Raw genomic sequence first — 18,936 nt, forward strand, 5'->3', positions numbered from 1 at the left:
AGAATTTTTGTTGGTAATTTTTAAAGCTACCTTTAAGTAAAATATAAATAAAGTTTTCCATAAGCCAAGGGGTTTTTCTTTTAAGAAGTAGTGATAATTATAGTTTCCAACCACTTGAACCGATAGTTTCTATCGCCTGGCCACTTTTCAGCCTATCGATAGCCATCCGACAACGCCGCCTTTATCACACACACGCGCACGCACACACTCGCAGGCTGGCGTGAGAAAAAACACAAAACAAAACAAAATTCACAGGCAGCTGAAGTCGAATTCGCGACTATTTATAATTTACCAACCACCAGCGACGGCCGGGACTTGTGCGTGGCCAAGCCAGGACTCGAGTGGAGCGCAGCGGAGCCCAGTTGGCAGACGGAAGCAAGCGGAAGCCGAGCAGCGAGGGCCAAACGGCGATTTGCGTCGCAAACTTTGCCAGGGACAGGTGAAGCCCTCTGCGGATTTGCCAGCCGCCAGATAAATCCGCGAATTCCGTCGCGACGACGACGCCCGCGATGGTGGAACCCATTTTCGAGTACCAGTTCCGGCTGATCCTGATCGGCGACAGCACCGTGGGCAAGAGCTCGCTGCTCAAGTTCTTCACAGACGGCAAGTTCGCCGAGGTGCGTATGCCCCGCGACGCCGACCACTGTGCGGCTGCGTGCGGCCCACTGTGCGATCGCCGTGCGCCGCAGTCAATGCGTTCGTTACATAATTGAGTGATTGCACGGGGCAAACGCATAAAAACCGACAAAGGGAGTGCATTTTCCAAGATGCTGTCTTAGTCACCTTGTCCCTGTGTGTGTGTGTGTACATGCGCGCGTGTGTGTGTGGTCGCCTGATAAAGCGGGCAACAACAACACGCAAGGCTGGACCAGGACCAGGGATGGGCAAGCAGCTAGGGCGGGACATTCAAAATTCGCGAGATATCACCAGCTAAAAGTCTTTAAATTACGAAAAACTATAGATCTCAAGAGGTTACCTCAGTTTTCATTTTGAAAAACTGAATTACCATAAAATAACTAAGGTCGACTTTTGTAAAGTAATATTAGGAGTAAAATTGAAAATTAGCAAAGATATCATTAGTTAAAAGTTGCATATAATGTTTCTATGGGTTTTAAAATATTACATTATTAATTTGCTAATTCTATGCTTAAATTCTAAAAAATATGTATATACATTTATTAACATCCATTTTTGTTGTGCTTTATCAAATTCTTTCATATATTTACACATAAATTGTTTATAAAAGTGATTCACTTTTTGTTTTAGATTAAAAACATTTTATATTGAAATGTCAAAAAGAGTTAGTTCCTTTCCCTGCGAAGTATTATTTACATTTTTATTTCTATATACAGCTGTTGTTTATTTTTTTACTAAATTCTTCTAAATATTTAAATATTAATTTTTGATATGGATTTTACAACATATTTTTTATTGAAGTACTAAGAAGACTTTGCTCTTTTCGGTATAAAGTACTAATAAGGGGGTGTTATTCAAATGAATAGTTTTATATTTCCAATTTTTGTTGAAGATTTTGTATAAATAAATACGAAATAAATCTTCACTATCAGTTTTTTTTTGTATAAAGTTGTTTTAATTATTAATAGCTGAACTCCGTATCTCCAATCCTTCTTACGCATTGCTTTCAAATTTATATATGAGTTTACCTTAGCAACCACCTAATGATATATTATTTCCCTGCACCTTGCAGCTATCCGATCCCACAGTTGGCGTCGACTTCTTCGCCCGCCTCATCGAGATGAAGGACGGCACACAGATCAAGCTCCAGCTGTGGGACACCGCCGGCCAGGAGCGCTTCCGTTCGATCACCAAGTCCTACTACCGCAACTCGGTGGGCGTGCTGCTGGTCTACGACATATCGAATCACGCGAGCTTCGAGCACATACCGCTGTGGATGATGGAGGCACAGCGCCACATTGAGCCCCACCGCCCCGTTTTCGCGCTGGTCGGCTGCAAGCTGGACCTCATCAATGCGGGCGGCCATCGCGAGGTGACCACGGAGGAGGCGCAAAAGTTTGCCAAACAGCACGGTCTGCATTTCGTCGAGACGTCGGCCCGCTCCGGCGCCAATGTGGAGGAGGCCTTCCGCATGGTCACCCAGGAGGTGTACGCCCGCATTCGATCCGGCGAGTACAAGGCCGAGGACGGCTGGGATGGCATCAAGTCCGGCTTCTCGCGGCCCAACAGTCTGGACTTCAATCTCGTCGTGGCCGAGCCGGAAAAGTCCTCCTGTTGTTGATCGCCCACCCCAGACTTTCCCCCCCACTATTATTTTCAATACTGTTTGTGTACATTGATTTGTAACGTACCGACCCTGTCCCCAAAACCACTACTTTGTTGACTCTTTTAATCTTGTTTAAATCGCCTAGTTAAGCTGAAAAACCAAATCAGTTACGTATATTTGTACAATGCGTTTTTTTACTAGTTACTTTTAGTTTTGCTCCTAAGTTAACTTTTAGTTAGGTGACTCACGGAAATTAGTGAATATTTAGTTCGGCCCCCTCTTTCCAAAGTATGTTTATTTCGTCCCCTTGATTGGTAACGAGTCAATCGATAAATACGTAGACGAGTTTCTGTGCTCCTAACTCATACATCACATAACTCCACATACACGAATGGAAAAAGCTATACATATACTTGAAATATAAACGTTTTTATTAATACGAATCGCATGGCATTGCTTAATCAAGGGCTGTTTAATGTGGGCTTCGTTCTGGTTTCGTTTGTAATCTAATCGGGTTGGATAATATACACTATTATCCATTATCCAACCCGATGAGATTAAAAGCATTAGCATTTTGGTAGAAGTTGTGAAAATAAATACAAATGATTATACAATTGTAACTTATTTTTTAGGTATCCTCGGTTTTTATTTTATATTCCAAATATCAGCATAATTTCTTTCAACTCGGTAGTCTTGGAAAAGCTGTCAACAAAGCAGCACTTTTAACAATTACTTTTCCGTAATATTCGTTTGAGGCAGTGCAAGTAAAGCAATTTTTAAAATTTCGAATAAATACTCGCGTGTTGAACCCGGGACCCCCGGCAAGGCGCTTCCCATTCCGCGCACATATCTGGCCTTTATATTTCCACAAATTGTTATCTTTATTCATTTTTCTGCATCCTATTTAATTAATTTCAACTCAGGACTCTTGGACTATATGTCAAAAACTCAGTAGTGACGTTCACTTTATTTTTTCTACACCTTCGTAGAAGGGCTCGAATAATTTTAAAATTCTGATAAATATTTGAAATCGCGACAGTGTGGCAGCCGCGCAACCAAACATTTGGCAGACCATCTGGTAACGCGCTTACGAAAAATCGGTAAGGGTGTTCCGCAAACAGTTGAATTGGTGAAAAGTGGTAAAAATATATGTGAAAAGAAGTTTCCAGAACTACTACCTGTAGTTGGTTATTAAGTAAAGTGAAAATCCAGTAAAGTGCATACGTTTAAGCCATTCAACATGTGAATCTGCGTAAAACAGCTGACAAACAGCTGTTCGATTTCAACAATTCATCCTCCAGTCGAGGAACACCCTTACTTTTTGCCTGTCCTATCGATAGGCCGCTACTAAAACGCCTCCTGACATCGGGTCTATCGTTCTTCGATAGGTCGAGACAAGACATAACACCGATATAGAAACGTGTTGGCTTTGAAATTACATAGATTACATCGGTATTTTCGTAATGGGCAACGTGCTAGCGGCTTCCTCCGGCGCCCCAGGCGGTGGCGCCTCAAATTTGGGTCTCGGCCTCCCGGAACCGGCTGCTCTGCCCTCCGACTCCGGCTCCCCAACCGAATCTTCTTCGTCCGCCGGAGGCTCGGATTCCTTTGCCGCCTCCAAGGATGCCCCACTGGAGAATCCCGGCACCGTCGAGGAGCTCCACAAAAAGTGCAAAGGTATGTGGACTTCAGTCAGAAAACGGCTCAGTCCGGCAAAAACCCCGCAAAAAGCCCTCCACACCTCTGATGACATAACCTACAACATGCGAGAGCGAGACGGCACCTTTCGGGGTGTTTAGGGGGGGCACCGGGGGTATTATCATATATTATGTATTATCAGCCGTGTTTCACGCCACCCTCTAATCCTTTTCCCCATTCAGATATACAGGCCATCACCTTCGAGGGCGCCAAGATCATGCTGAACAAGGGGCTGAGCAACCACTTCCAGGTGTCGCACACCATCAACATGAGCAATGTCGTGCCCAGTGGCTACCGATTCGGAGCCACCTACGTGGGCACCAAGCAGTACAGCCCCACGGAAGCCTTCCCCGTGCTCCTGGGCGACATCGATCCCTCGGGCAACCTCAACGCCAATGTTATTCACCAGTTTTCCGCCCGGCTGCGCTGCAAGTTCGCCTCGCAGGTAAGTTCTGGCCGGGATTGGGATCAAGAGAAGCTACAGAAGACTGATGATACACTAAAAAGCCATCACATGGCAGCTTGGTGGCTTAAGTTTTTCACTTTTGGTGGAAATACCTAAAGAGTTCTTAGAAGTCGTATATTCATCTGTGAATTCATATGATAACATAAAATGATATAAAATGTATAAATTTAGTTAGGGAATACCTAACTTAAGGACAGGAACATAGCGAAAAGGTATTCTATGGATTTTTTATGCCATATTTTAACTATACACATCAGGAACTATACAAAAGGCTTATACTTTTGTAAAATATAATGTTCCTCATGGAACATTAGTTAGTTAAGTTGAGAATGCTCCATGGTGAGGCATGCACTGCTATAAATAATATTAATAATCCCCCTTTGACAACCCACAGATCCAGGACTCCAAGATGGTGGCCTCGCAGCTGACGACCGACTATCGTGGCAGTGACTACACCGCCTCGCTGACGGTGGCCAATCCCAGCATATTCACCAACTCCGGCGTGGTCGTTGGCCAGTATCTGCAGTCAGTCACTCCAGCCCTCGCCCTGGGCGCCGAATTGGCCTACCAGTTCGGTCCAAATGTCCCCGGCCGTCAGATAGCCATTGTGTCCGCCGTGGGCCGCTACTCGGCCGGCAACTCGGTGTGGTCGGGGACCCTGGGCCAGAGCGGCCTGCACGTGTGCTACTACCAGAAGGCCAGCGACCAGCTGCAGATCGGTGTCGAGGTGGAGACCAGCCTGCGCATGCAGGAGTCCGTGGCCACGCTGGCCTACCAGATCGATCTGCCCAAGGCGGATCTGGTTTTCAGAGGTGAGTGCATGTGCATTTCGCTGATGGCTCGCAGTCGCTAAACTGTTTTCACCTCTTTCAGGCGGAATTGATTCCAATTGGCACATCTCCGGGGTTTTGGAGAAGCGCCTGAACCCATTGCCATTCACGCTAGCCCTGAGCGGACGCATGAACCACGTGAAGAACAACTTTAGACTCGGCTGCGGGCTGATGATCGGCTAGACGAAATCCCTGCGCAGCCAGTCCCAACTTCAGCCTCAGACCCCCAGCACACACACACACATCCATTGTAACTTTTTCACATCATCCGCCAACAAGAAGAGAACAACAAACAAAGAGATATAAAAATCTGCTAGCAAACGTTTTTTATGATGATCTGTCGATTGTGTGTATGAAAAACGCCTTGCAAACTGGCAAGAAGGCGGCCAGCAGGGATCTGGAATCCTATGGAATGGCTTTTATTCTTTGATCCATTAAGTTACCAGTGTGCCACTGTTCGTCGTCCGTTGTTAATCGCCAATTTTACCCACTGACAGAGTCATAAACGCGCAGTTCAAAATACAATGAGAGAAAAATATTCCAAAACTATTATAAATTTCTGCACTAAACACACAAAACAAACAGACACACACCCCCGCACACACATCCAAAACTGCAACAAGAAACTGTCACTGTACACTTTAAGTTGTTTCCTAAACGTACGCATTTATTTAGAACAACCAGCAATTTCCTCAAAGCAAGAACATAAAATAAAAAACGATAGGCAGAGACAACAATAAATGCGTATGAAATGTATGTTACAAGCTATTAAATTGGTAACAAACTGCTTTAAGTTTATAATTTATAAATTTACAATTAGTTCTAATAACAAATACTTTGTTAAACCAACTTTAATAACCATAATCGCGTGAAAGAGTTAGGCAGAATTCAACATATAGACGGCGCCGAAATGTTGTGAGGGAATATAAAACCAAACAAATCAAACTCCTTAAAAATTAAAAACCCAAAACAATATGTTAAACATGTGAAATATTAAACTTACATTGTAATTTACCCGTTCCCAAACAAGAACCATAAAAACAACAAAGAAAACCAGATGATAAAATAGGTTTTAGAAAAAAATAAACAATTTAAATAAATGTTTGCGAGTTTTCCATTATTTTCAGGGTTCCTTGGCATAATTTTCTAGATTTTTCTATGTAATCAGCAGTCAAGATTTGCAGTTCTTTGATTAGATAACAAGCTGCACTCGAAAACGCTGTAATTTTTATTATCACTTAATGGGCTAATTGGTTTTTGATAGATAAATAAATTGTTCTATATTTTTTATATGTTTGTGTATAAAAATAAACCTATTTATTTATAAAAGTTAGTAGAGAGGAAAGCAAACTTTGGAGCCCCTAAGAAAATGTATTTATGTGATAATTATTTTCTTTAACAAGAGTTTTGGATTTTACGGGGAATTTAAAATAAATTAACATGGCATTAATTTAAAATTGTTTTGTTAGTGAATAGATGGTTAAATAGTTTCTGTTCTTCTAGTTGTAAAGTCTAAATCAAAGGGTGTAATAAGCTCCATTTTAAACTAGGTTCTCCCTAAAATTTGACAAGTATTTCATGCTAAATTTCGCTTAGAATCAGTGTTGGCACCACATGTTGTGGACAAAAACAACAGAAACAAGTACATTGTGTTGTCATTTTCTCATTTGTAGCACAAAGGTCAAAAGGTAGCTGAAGAAACAATCTAGAACTGCAGATTTGGTGGCGACATTTTGATATCTATTAATATTCGATTTTTCAATTTGGTTGATATATTATATAAGTATGTTTGATGTATAATACAGTTCTTACTTAAATTTATTATGATGTAAGTGGGAACTTTACGTCAAATATACCCAGAGATACCCTGGTGTTATGACGACACACCAACTTTGTTCAATCAGCCATAGTTGCGATTCGGTTGCTGCTGTCGCTTTGCAAGTGCAGTAGTCGCAATATTGTTTAGATAAGAAAATGTTGCCACACTCACACACACATGGGGTGCTTTCCCGCTTTTCCTGCTCTCCCCGCTGTCTATCAAAATGGTTTTTGCCATGCACATTTTCTTTTCGCCTTCCTCCTTCCTTTTTGCCAAATGCAATTTGAACTTTGGCAAAAAGCGGCCGCTTAGCAAAGTTCTCCCGGCACCCCCTTCCGTAACCCCTTCTGGAATCCCTCACAACATCATTCCCTACCCCTTCCCAAGCCCCTTTCCTGGTCATGCCATTTGTGCGATAAGCAGGACAGCGACTTTCATATTTTGCGAAATTTCCAGCGCTTTCTTTTTTTCCCCAGAGAAGCTCCATTCCCATGTTAGTGAGTGCTGTGCAGATAGGAAAATATTGGAGAATGTTTTTAAAGGGAGTAAAGGTAAAACATAAGGTTCTAAATATTATTTTATAAATATATAATTTAAAATATACATTTTTAAAAATTATAATTTAAAAAAGAATTAGCTGCTTGACAATTAATATTGCCACCTAAATTACAAGTGTTTATTTAAATTGTAATTTTGGGTGTCTAAAAGTATGCAGTGCATTGTATGCATTGTATTTCTCATCTTAAAATATATTGTTGCATACTATTAGACAGCAAAAAAGGCGTTTAACTTGCATTTGGCTATTTCGAAAGGCTTTGCTAAGGCATTTTTTTCAGTGCACGCATTATGTAAGCCGCGAAAGCTGTTTTCCAATTCAATTGTCCCAAACCACAGACTCCACTCATGGCCAAGACAAAGGAAATTTGTGTCAAAAGAAGAGCGGACTTGGCCAAGTGGGGCCGGCAAAAACTCATTAACATATAAAGTAGCCGAGCGAATTGCACAGACAAATCTGGTAACTAATTACGCAACAGACGTCCAGAGCCACAGGATCCTGACATGGCTCATAAGGCAGGACCTCGAGAGGAGGACTTAAGCCAAGTGCTGGCCAAACTGCCTTGCTGAAGTGTTTGTTCTCCTTTTCTCCAGTTGGTCAAAGGAGCAGCTTAGCGAGTAATTAGCAGCTCATCCTCATTTTTTCCAGGCTCTAGATTGGGCCAGGGCATTTTAAAGCTAATTTAAGATGGTGTATTATTAACTCTTATCACTTCAAATTAAAATTCAATAGTTTCTGTATTTACAATTTGAAGAAGGGGAAATATAGATATAAAATTCTCTGCTATTGTTTTTTTTCCTTTTGATTTTTTGTAACTAAATTAAAGTCAAATTAAATATACAATGAGCCATAAGGGTGCCGAAAAGTATGCAGTGAAAAAGGAATATCGTACTTTGCATACTTTTAGTTAGCTTTGTGGGTGATTTCAAATCCCTTTCAATTTAAGTGGCACCGCAAAAATAATATTGTTGCTGCAACCGATATGCGTTGCATCATTTCTGGCTTGTATGAACAAACCGAGAGTGCTTGATGCGAATTTAACCCTTTTGAGAGCCTGCAGCATTCTCGTCAGTTGTTTGCTTAAAACAAATTACAGCCGGAGTGAGAGAAATTAATGAACTTTAAGCCGAGCCAACAACAAGTAAGTGCGTGAGCAATTGTCTTTTGCCAGTAACTCAACTCCATTCGAGTGGGTGTGTTGTATGCTCGGCATATTTACGCCAACTTTAGTTATTTGAATTACGTGACTTCGGCAACAGTTCCACGACTGACTCGACCCCCTTCGCCGCCCATGCACACGTGCAGACAAAGCTTAAACTTTGTGCAATTTTTTAAGCACACACCGGGCGCAGCATGCGTACTACGTACTTTACCCATCCGCCCTATCTACGTCTCTTGATTACAGATGCATGTTTAACAAAAAGAATGTGGCACTGGCAAAGGGATTCGTTAGTTTGTTTATAGTTATGGTATTGTATCAATTTTTAAATGTCTACGGCTGGCGGATGATAAAATTTGAAAAAGCTATGGAGATTTGAAATTCCCTAAGAAGGTGTTGAAAAGTATGCTATAAAAAATAAAAAATAGTCCTTTAGCATTTATACATCGATTTTTATGTTCCTTGTAAACGATTCTGAATTTCTAAAGACATTTGGGGTTTTCTTTCTAAAAAAAAAGTAAAGTAAACTGTATGAGCCAAGAAAATTACTCAAAAAGGTGTCGAAAAGTGTGCTATGAAAAATAAAACGAAGCTCTTTTGCATTAAAACATCGATTTCTAATTCCCTTGTAAGTCTGCCTAAGCTTCTGTTTATGTAAAATTAAACTACTTTATTTATGAGCCAAGAAATATTTTTTTTTATACATTGTTAAAATATATCCTTAAAGCTCCACTTCTATATATGAAGCAGGACAGTATAATAATAAATAAAACTTTATTTTCGTACTCAACATTTTCTAATTTATAACGTTTTTCCCGACAACAGCAAAATGCTGCTGGCCAGCTTCGCTGACGACGTCTGCTTTCTCAGCTCCTCGAACAGTGAGACCGAGTCTTCACAAACGCTGCAAACCTACCTCAACGAATTCGAGAAATGGGCCACGGCGAACAATATCAAAATCAACGAAAGCAAATGCGTAAACGTTTGCTTTACGTTACGCCGAAAAACAACTCCGGTGGTCCACATTAATAATGTGGACATAGAGCAAGCGACTAAGGCGAAATACCTAGGCCTCACACTGGACAAACGCCTAACCTTCCGAGAACATATTGCCAGAGTCGTCAAAATGTGCAACCTAAAGCGGAACCAATTATTCTGGATGCTAAACAAGAAAAGCAAACTATCTCTAAGATGCAAGCGGCACATTTATCAACAAATCATCGCACCAACTTGGAGATATGGAATCCAAATTTGGGGAGTGGCGGCTGCGTCCCACCGAAAACGTTTCCAAACCGTCCAGAACAAAACATTAAGACAAATCACTGGCTGTGAGTGGTTCGTTAGCGGCCAAACGCTTCACAATGACCTAAACCTGAGTCTTGTTGAAGACCAAATATCGTTCTTCTCAAGCAGGTACAACGACCGTCTAACTGCCCACCGTAATCGTCTAGCCCGGAGATTACAGGGGGCTATCCCAATTCGCAGGCTCAAAAGAAGACATTTTGGGCTGCTCCTAAGAGACTAATATGAATATATTATTTACTTGAAACTAGTCGTAATTTGAGCTACTCCTATATACCAAGTTGAAAACTAATTATAATTTATAATTAAGAGATTATTTACTTAAGAAAACATTTAGGTTAAAGGCTTTAATTAGATCTGTTCCTGGATTATATTAAATAAAGATGTTAATTAAATAAAAAAAATAACGTTTTTCCCAATTTTTCCCATTTTTTTAATCTTCAAAAAAGGATTTTTGTGAATTTTTTATCTTGGGCATATGAAAATTTTCATTTCTGAGCCTTTAAGGCTATGCCATAAAATTTCCCCCGATCTAATGTAGTGTATTAAGCTCTTGGCTCTTACTATTGCAAGTTTTTCACCGCCAGACTTTTTCCTCTGGCTGCTACCTCTTGTTGTTGCTGCTATTTTTGGCTTTGAGTTTTTAGCCTTAAGCCAAATAAGTGTTTTAGCCGTCATGCAGGAGATAGAAGCCAGGACCTGGGTGGGAGGGAGCTCCTGAGACATGGACTTTGGCGTCGACGTAAACGTTGTTGCGAAAGCAGCTCTGGAAGAAGAAGAAGAGGAACCGGAAGTTGCCACGACAGCTGCAGGAAACTCTAACTCACTTACACAAACAGCCAAAGCGCGCACCTTTCGAGCATGTGTGTGTGGGTGTTTTTCTGGCCACGTTTGTGTCTGTGAATTGTTGAAAGTTAGCAATAGATTTTTAACGGAAGTTGCACATGTGCGCACGTGTTCTCCCGAAAATTTCTGGGCCCCTTCAGGACCACGCCCCCTATTCTTCCCGCCTTCCCAGCCCCCTCGACGCCCTATGGCCACCTGCCACCCCTTTTTTTGCCGGCCACACCACAGCAATCCATTCGTCTTCTCCTGCCCCCAAAAACCAAAAAATATTCGGCTTAACTCTTGGCACGTTGTAATTAAGGCCTTCTCCGTGTGCGTGTGTGTGTGTGTGTGTGTGCAGGGGGCGGAAGACGTGGGCGTGGCACATCATCATCATTCAAGCGCAGCAAGATAAGACCAGCCGATTATTGCCTACTGCACGGCAAACAATTGTATGTAATAAAGTATATTTTAGTTTATTAATATGCAAATTGCTATTTATGTCATTCAATTTGCTTAAATCCTATAAATAAAATTCGATTTTAAATTTTTAATAAAATTTTAAATTGAAATTTTAAATGAATTATTGTTTTTTTTGTATTATAATTTTAGGTATTATTTATAGTATTATAGTATTTATAAATATTATTATAATATTGTAAATAAATTTAGGTCAAGTTATATGTAACTATATTGTTTTATAAATTATGAAGAAATAAGTAAAAGTAGTAAAAATACTTGATAAATATTATTATTATAAATGAATTCTATTTTTAATTTTCGATGAAATAATGAATTGACTTTTCAAATAAATTTAAAAATATGCTTAAAATATTTTTTTTGGAACAGTAGGTAGGTACAAAATAATATTTATCATAAAAATTATATGTGTACGTTTTTTTATACTGTTAATATTATATATTATATTAAATATTAACTAATAGTAGTACTAATATGTACATTTTCAACTCAAGCATTTTCTCCCGGCGCATCCCAACCCACTCCCTTGGAACACATCTCCATCTTTCCGATGAACTCCCGACTTGAATTCTACTCGAAGTGATTCTTCTACTTTCTGGCAGCGATTGCGTGTGCGCGTCTACTTAACGAGAATTTATGTCTCTACTGCCGCTGACATATTTACCACTTTAACACTGCTACTCCACGGGATTCCTCCTTTTTCCTGCGGTTAAGCCAATTATGAGGTTTCGCAATCTTTAGCCCCTCACATCCTGGGAAACAGAAAGGATAAGAAGAAAAAAAAACCATATAATGGGAGCATTTTCTTTTCGCCGAATTTCCATTTGCCATTAAGATTCTTCGGGGGAATGGAATGCCAGGGGCTGGAGGATTACTTCTGGCCGTGTCAGAGCAGCCAGATTCGGTGTAATTTAATGGAAAACTGGCTGAAGATCCGGCGAGGCGGTTAAGCAGGCGGTTAAGCAGCTTCCCAGTCGTAAATGAGAGCATTCCAGTACACGTTCTTTTATTAAGAAATGGCATCTATTCCTTTTACTCGTTCCTGCGGGACAAAGAATGCTTCTGGAAGCACATATCTGGAATGCACCTGGAAGTACTAAAACTAAACACGTTCTGGGTGCATTCTTTTTTATTGCACCCGTAACATGTACTTAGGAATGCATCTAGAAGCATGCAAAAATCAAATATCTGTAAGCATTCCCTAGGAATGCATTATTTTTATTTCACCGCACCAAGCATCGCTCTCGTAAGAGAAAGAAAGATCAAACCTTATCCAACTCTTATGAGTTCCTCGATTCTCTTAAACCGAGGTTTCCTTATCAGATAATGGGCACTTGGCCAGGCAGTTCGCTCTTGCATCCGAGAAGATCGGTTCTAAGATTTGTTTATTATGAATAAAGATAAAAATAAAATTAAAAAAAAAATAAATAAAATGTATAAATTTGCGTGCTGTTTGGCGTAAAAAATATACTATCCAGAACTACGTTTTTGGAAATGCGTTCCCCGACTTACGACTGGGCTGTAATGCATAATGAATGCGAGCCGATGCCATAGCAGAGGCATTGCTCATACGCCTATTTGTCAACCCTTAAGGGAGGCCAAAAGGGGCGGAAAGGGAAGGGGCGTGCCTGCCTGCTGTTTGTGAAATGTGCGACACCATGAGCAGAATCCGGAGCCAAGTCGGTGGCCATTTGTGCCTCAATTAGTTCATAAAGCTGACAGCGACAGGCGCCGTCGGGCGGCACCTTCTTCCTTTTCCTTCCCATGATAAGGTGTTGAACCCATACCATCAACAGCAGTAAGTAGTAATAAAAGTGGCACGATATCAATTAAATTTGAAACAAAGTAACACCTTTTTTACAAATTTGATTTGTATATAAAACTGAAAAAGGTTAAGCTATATCTGGTATGTCTGCAAAAGTCATACCCTCGTATCAAATCTGTTTAACTAATTTTTTTTCGCAAAACAACTTATTTGCCTTATCTTATCAAATTTATAGTAACAATGAGTAATGTCTCATTGAAGCTCTCTATCAGCGCTCAAAAAGCTCATAGGTTTTTCGATAAGACGAAAAGCAGGGTACACAAAAGTTAGTCTTCGCAATGCAGTCGGACAGGCCTGACAAGTCGCCTAGAAATGAAGAGGTAACTAAAAGCAAACAAGCGAATTGAAATAATAATATTTTAAAACTCAACAGGCTAAAGAGTCAGAGGATGGCGACTCCACTGAAAGATTTCAGCCTGTTTCAATGACCTTTACATGGGTAAGAAACGGTTAAACCCATCATGCAGAAAGTGTGTAACAGGTATAAGGTATAAACATATATTCTAGATGAGAAATCAGTCTAGCACAAACATTTTTTTGATTTTTTTTCAAATCGTTGAATTTGGACCACTTACTTAAAAGTTATAGGCAAATGAAATCAGTAAGTGCGCTTTTCTGCATGCATATCTCCATCTCGCTTGCACTCCCCTTAGCTGGGTTAAGGGTATATGAACATGTAACTCAAGGGCAGTGTTCTTCCCCATTTTAAGTTAAAACGTTTAATCTACTGATAAGGTTCTTTACTTAAACCGTCAAGGGGACTTTCGTTTCTGCAAAGCTTATCAGCTTGGGGGAATACTTCGAGTACACAATAAGTGATTTACGTTGAATGACCTGCCTGGTTCGGTTTACTCTAGGACAGTTCAATGATGGAGGAAAAAGAGGCTGATACCGCAGCTGCCGATGAGGAGGTATCCAAGCCGTTTCAGGCCGCTAGTATGGTCTTTCAGATCGTAAGTATATGCAAACCTATTTACGTATGTCATGTAACATGTGAGCTCATTGAAAAGGATGCTCAAGGAGAGATAGTCTTGAGTACTGCAGCTTCCTTGGAACCGGCGAAGGATTTGAAGCCACCATTGGTGGTCATTTTACATCACTTGGAATTCGAGAACAAGCCTCTCTTGAGACGCGAAGGAAGCTCAAAGGACGTCGAGACTCTGTTCGAAACGTTTAACAGGCTCAAATGTGAGATCGAAGAAGTTTTCAACCCGAAACTGGAAACAGTTAGAGAGAAGGTTAAGAAATGTGGGTAGCCACCTTGACCATTATGGCCCTTACCATGCTCATAATGTTATCCACCTTACAGTGGCTTTGAAAAATTTCAACCAACTGTCTGGTCTGGTCATCGTTATCCTGAGCCATGGCTGGCGAAAGGAGAAGATCACATCGTGCGACGTTCTCCCGTACGACTTGGATGATGACGTCCTGTTCCCACTTCGCCACAATGAGAGCCTGAGGGGCAAACCGAAAATCCTGATAGTCCAGGCGTGCAAGGACTCCAAGGTTCAGGCGGATTCTACGAAATTCGGACCGGATAGCTCGTACTACATGAAGTGCTACAGCACCACCGAGGGCACCCAGAGCTTTCGCAGTCCAAAGGATGGAACGATTTACATACAAACCTTCTGCCAGGAAATGAATCAGCATGCCCTTACAAAGGATTTCAAGGTCATTATGGAGGAAGTAAACGCGAAGGTCGAGGTAGAGTCTGAAAAAGCGGGGTAAGTTCTTGTTTTTACATCACTTTCTTAAGAATTTTACTAAATAATTTAGTTTAAAATTTCAATTTCGTAACTACCCCTACAGGTACAAGCAAGTGCCATCATTATTATTCTCACCTTGGAAGCCCTTCTGTTTTGGAGACTACGTGAATAACGCACCCTAAATAATTGGGAAACGGATTTATAAACGAAATTAACATAAAGAAGAACCTGTTTGATACTTCACAATAATATACTCCAAAATTGCACTCAACCATTCTGCAAACGAAGCTTCCAGTGAACCAAATAAATGACTTGGGCTTGCCTGGCTTTGTTTATCCAAGGGCTTTATTATTATTTGGCTGGCTCCTCGGCCTAGGAACTGCATTTGCCACTGCAACTGCAGCAGTCAGGTAATAAAACACAGTATGAACTGCTTTGTGGACTGCCCAATTGCTGGGATGAGGGAGTTCCCCGAGCTGTGGACAGCAGCCAGTTCATAAATAAATGCCCATTGTGCACATTTGATTCGTGGATTAGGTCAGCGGATAGATAAGGTCCAGGCACAAGGTGAGTCAGTACTTAGTGATAACCTCAACGACAACAAGTTATTTTTATTTGAAAGATGACAATAGTATTTTATAGAACCCAAGTGGACTCTTATATTATTTTATACATATGCCATCAACTCTTTTTCTTGTTACAATTTTATAAACCAAAATATTAACTTAGCACTTAGGTAATTTCCCTTGGCTACAATGACTAATCCTTTCGCCAGGCGAAACCAAATAATAATTAAATACGCTCGAAAGGAATTTTCGCACAAAAGGATCAGACAGACGATGGAGGAAAAACGGAGTAAAAATTTCTGCTGCATCATAAATAAATGTTTATTGTGTTCAAACATTGAGTCATGGGATGATGTCGTAATGGATTCGACGTCTGCATGTCCTTCGGATGCCATCGCCTCCACCGTCCTTAAAGGGAGGCGGGCGGTGGAAAATTAAGATTCAATTGTCTGCATTCAAAGTTGTCAATGTTCATTATCAATGGAACAAACGTATCAGGCGTAGACGTGGATATCGATGCGTCCTTCGTCCTGGATGCTTAGTCCTTTGTCTTTTCTGTGAGCCGAATTTCGGTCGGGGTGTACATAAGTGTGTGTGTGTTCTTATGTGGGGGAACAGTGGTTGCCAACACTGAAGGAGAATATTATACTTTCTTATTTTTTAAATTCATAAACGAAAAATGGTTGAAATCGGATAGTTAATTAAAAAGTTATAAGGAAATAAAGAGTGATGTCTCGTAAGCAGCCGATTTGCATGCATATCTCCGTCTCCCTCGCACTCCCGTCGAGGCCGTCCACTACAGCGTTCACTCTTGTTTTAAGATCATTATTGCACATCCTTCACTTCTTCTGAGTGCTTCAGGATTTTCTAGGATAACCGTTTTTTTGTCAGCATTATGAACTCTCCCTTTTAAGGACTCTCCACTGTGGCTTCGAGTTGATTAAGATAATTTGGATTGCAGTACCCAAACTGGCCATTCCAGACCTTCCCTTTGCCGCTTAGCAATGCCTCCGATGTCCGGGCTTGGGCTGGGTAACGATGCAGCTGCAGGACGCAGGCAAGGGACGATGGACGCAGGACGAGGATGTGGTCCTGCCAGCAATTGTTGTGCCGCATTCGCTGCACATTTGTGCGCTTAATGGACTTCGTATGTCATTTTCAAATTGCAATAGACTTTGAACTGGGGTCGAAGCTGAAAAAATGTCACCGCCAGACGGACGAAGGATTCGGCAGGACGAAAAGGAGCAGGAGCAGGCGCAGGAGCAGGAGCAGGGCACCCAACATTTATCTGTCCATCCATCTCGTTCTCACCCCTCGACTTGGCCAGGATAACTGTCAACAGCCTGTGTGTGCGGCCCTGTGTGTGTGTGAGTATCTGTGTGAGGGCTTCGAATAGCGCTAAATGACCGCAAAGTGTTTTCATTATTTGTGGCTGCCAACAATTTATATCGTTCATTTAGGAATTTCTCTTTTTACACTCTCCATTTCGCCACTCCGCAGCTGGGAAAATGTGTGTGTGTCGCGAAAAAGGGACGCCAGTTAGTACACTGGCAAAAACTAATGGTAAGTTGGGCCTAAAAAATATAATATAATTTATTAAAATATCAATTTTATGATAATTATATTACTTATCATAGTTGTGTATAATAATATATTTAAAACTGTTTTAAAAATATTTAAAAAATGATTGTAAATTATTGGAACATAGCTTATAGATTTTTTCTTTTACAACACTTTTTATTTACTACTAACAACAACATTGATTTAATTTTAAGGCCTTTTTTTAACAATAATTTTAATTTAAGAAAAACTAGCTTACATTTTTATTACAAATTAAATAATAAAAATAATTGCGATAATTTAAAGGGCAGAAAATTGCTAAGCATTGCTAATAGTATGATTATTTTTCTCTCTGCAGTTTGACACAGCGGCAAAAAAGGAGTAACAAGGATGTGGAGGGGGGCACGGTGGTCCGGCAAGTGGCGGACATTGGTCCTGTGGCCGTGACTGTGGCCAAGGCTGTGTCTCCGCAACGCTCCGCTCATCCTGCAGCTCCTGCTATCTGCCCATCCTGCTGCCTTCGAGTTGGGACCGCATGTGCATGGCTTCATTATCGCTTATCGGGAGGAGGGGCCAACCCAGCCTGGTCATGTAGCCATACCCATCCCCAAGCCCATCCCATCATCATCATCAGCATTATCGTCTTCACTTACAGTCGCATTGAAACGGTCGTTAGAGCAACAAAAATGCCATCTCAACTTTTATTCGATTTGCACGATTCGCTTCACAAGCGATTTATCGAAAGGAACTAGTTCGCAAACAGAGCAAGAGTTATACAGATTTTGGAGCTAACTAATGTTTAATATAGTTAAGTTAATATATGATTTTTGATTTTATTTCAAAAGATAAATGTATTTTATATTTATTAACTGATCTTGTATTACTTATATTAAAGCCATTAAATTTTTTTAAAATTATAAAACCATATTGCATTTTAAGGATTTATAAAGATACTTATTGGTGTTATTTGTTATGTGTATAAGGTAAATATATTTTATATTTGTTTATGAATTGATATTATATTACTTATATTAAAGCCATTAAATTTGTTCAAAATTATTATTATTATTTTAAGGATTTCGAATGATATTTATTCTTCCTTAAAAATATGATATACATAACGCATTCATAAAAATTCCTGAAATATTAAATACTTTTAATATTTTTTTTATGACTTTAAAAGGCATTACTGGGATAGGAGACGTATTAACAATTATTATAGATGGGGGAACTGGTTCCCCTGTCCAGAGACCCATTGGGGCCGAGAAGCGGGGTAAGCCCAGACATGGGCCATCGAAGCAACAGTCCAAACAAGTGCAAAGTTTCCACGGCCAACTGTGCGGGACAGTTGGACAGTGTTGTTTGTGTGTGCAGTTTATAAATGTCGATGACGATGCGGTAAGCACATGGGTGCCTCCTGGGGGGGGCGCCAGGGGGCGGCGAAAAGTTAGTTGGTTGGTAAATGGCAGCGGAGGCTGAGGTTGCCGATAATGGTCATGGCGTTGACTGCGGCGGTGTTGGCGGTGACTTTCTATGGCTCCAATGGAGTGCCTTTTTTCTGCCCCCCCCCTGAAGCTGCTCCTTGAACCCCCCTTGGCACCATGTTTCGCCACCACCCTTGGAGCTTCGCAGTGTTGGTGCGTCCTGTGCGTCGATGCAAGGAATTTTAGTTGATAACGACAACATCAGGCATCAGAGCTTGTTGTTGCCGTAGCCCCTCCTGTTTTTACTGTTGTTGCACTTGATGATGGTGTCATCCTGGCAACATACACTGGGAGAAAAATACTGCAACTAGAAATAAACTGGTTACTGGTTATAACACATACTAGCCTAGCAAATATTAAAAAAATATATTAAGCAGAGTTTAGTTAATTATTATTATGAATTATTTTTAAATTGTAT

The 18,936-nt window shown here is 40.7% G+C and overlaps 3 protein-coding genes and 1 long non-coding RNA gene across 6 annotated transcripts in view; all 4 read left to right on the forward strand.

The window, feature by feature from the left end:
* The window catches only part of LOC108022041 (uncharacterized), a 117,512-nt gene that overhangs the window by 37,484 nt on the left and 61,092 nt on the right, over positions 1 to 18,936 (forward strand). The gene's annotated exons all lie outside the window — the stretch shown is intronic.
* Positions 179 to 2,685, forward strand: LOC108022031 (ras-related protein Rab-39B). The gene is made up of 2 exons (XM_017090876.3): positions 179 to 617; positions 1,709 to 2,685. Exons 1-2 carry the CDS (start codon positions 510 to 512, stop codon positions 2,255 to 2,257), a joined length of 657 nt encoding a protein of 218 aa, XP_016946365.1. The 5' UTR covers positions 179 to 509; the 3' UTR covers positions 2,258 to 2,685.
* LOC108022027 (mitochondrial import receptor subunit TOM40 homolog 1) lies at positions 2,967 to 6,340 on the forward strand. Its single transcript, XM_017090873.2, has 5 exons — positions 2,967 to 3,320; positions 3,631 to 3,919; positions 4,123 to 4,385; positions 4,801 to 5,218; positions 5,280 to 6,340. The coding sequence occupies exons 2-5, from the start codon at positions 3,706 to 3,708 to the stop codon at positions 5,417 to 5,419; spliced, it is 1,035 nt and encodes a 344-aa protein (XP_016946362.1). The 5' UTR covers positions 2,967 to 3,320; positions 3,631 to 3,705; the 3' UTR covers positions 5,420 to 6,340.
* On the forward strand, positions 12,756 to 15,248 carry LOC108022034 (caspase-3). Its single transcript, XM_017090880.3, has 7 exons — positions 12,756 to 13,175; positions 13,378 to 13,522; positions 13,576 to 13,641; positions 14,060 to 14,155; positions 14,213 to 14,450; positions 14,512 to 14,926; positions 15,012 to 15,248. Exons 2-7 carry the CDS (start codon positions 13,481 to 13,483, stop codon positions 15,088 to 15,090), a joined length of 936 nt encoding a protein of 311 aa, XP_016946369.2. The 5' UTR covers positions 12,756 to 13,175; positions 13,378 to 13,480; the 3' UTR covers positions 15,091 to 15,248.

The sequence above is a fragment of the Drosophila biarmipes genome, chromosome X, assembly GCF_025231255.1.
Source record: "Drosophila biarmipes strain raj3 chromosome X, RU_DBia_V1.1, whole genome shotgun sequence".
In the NCBI taxonomy this organism is placed as follows: Eukaryota; Metazoa; Arthropoda; class Insecta; order Diptera; family Drosophilidae; genus Drosophila; species Drosophila biarmipes.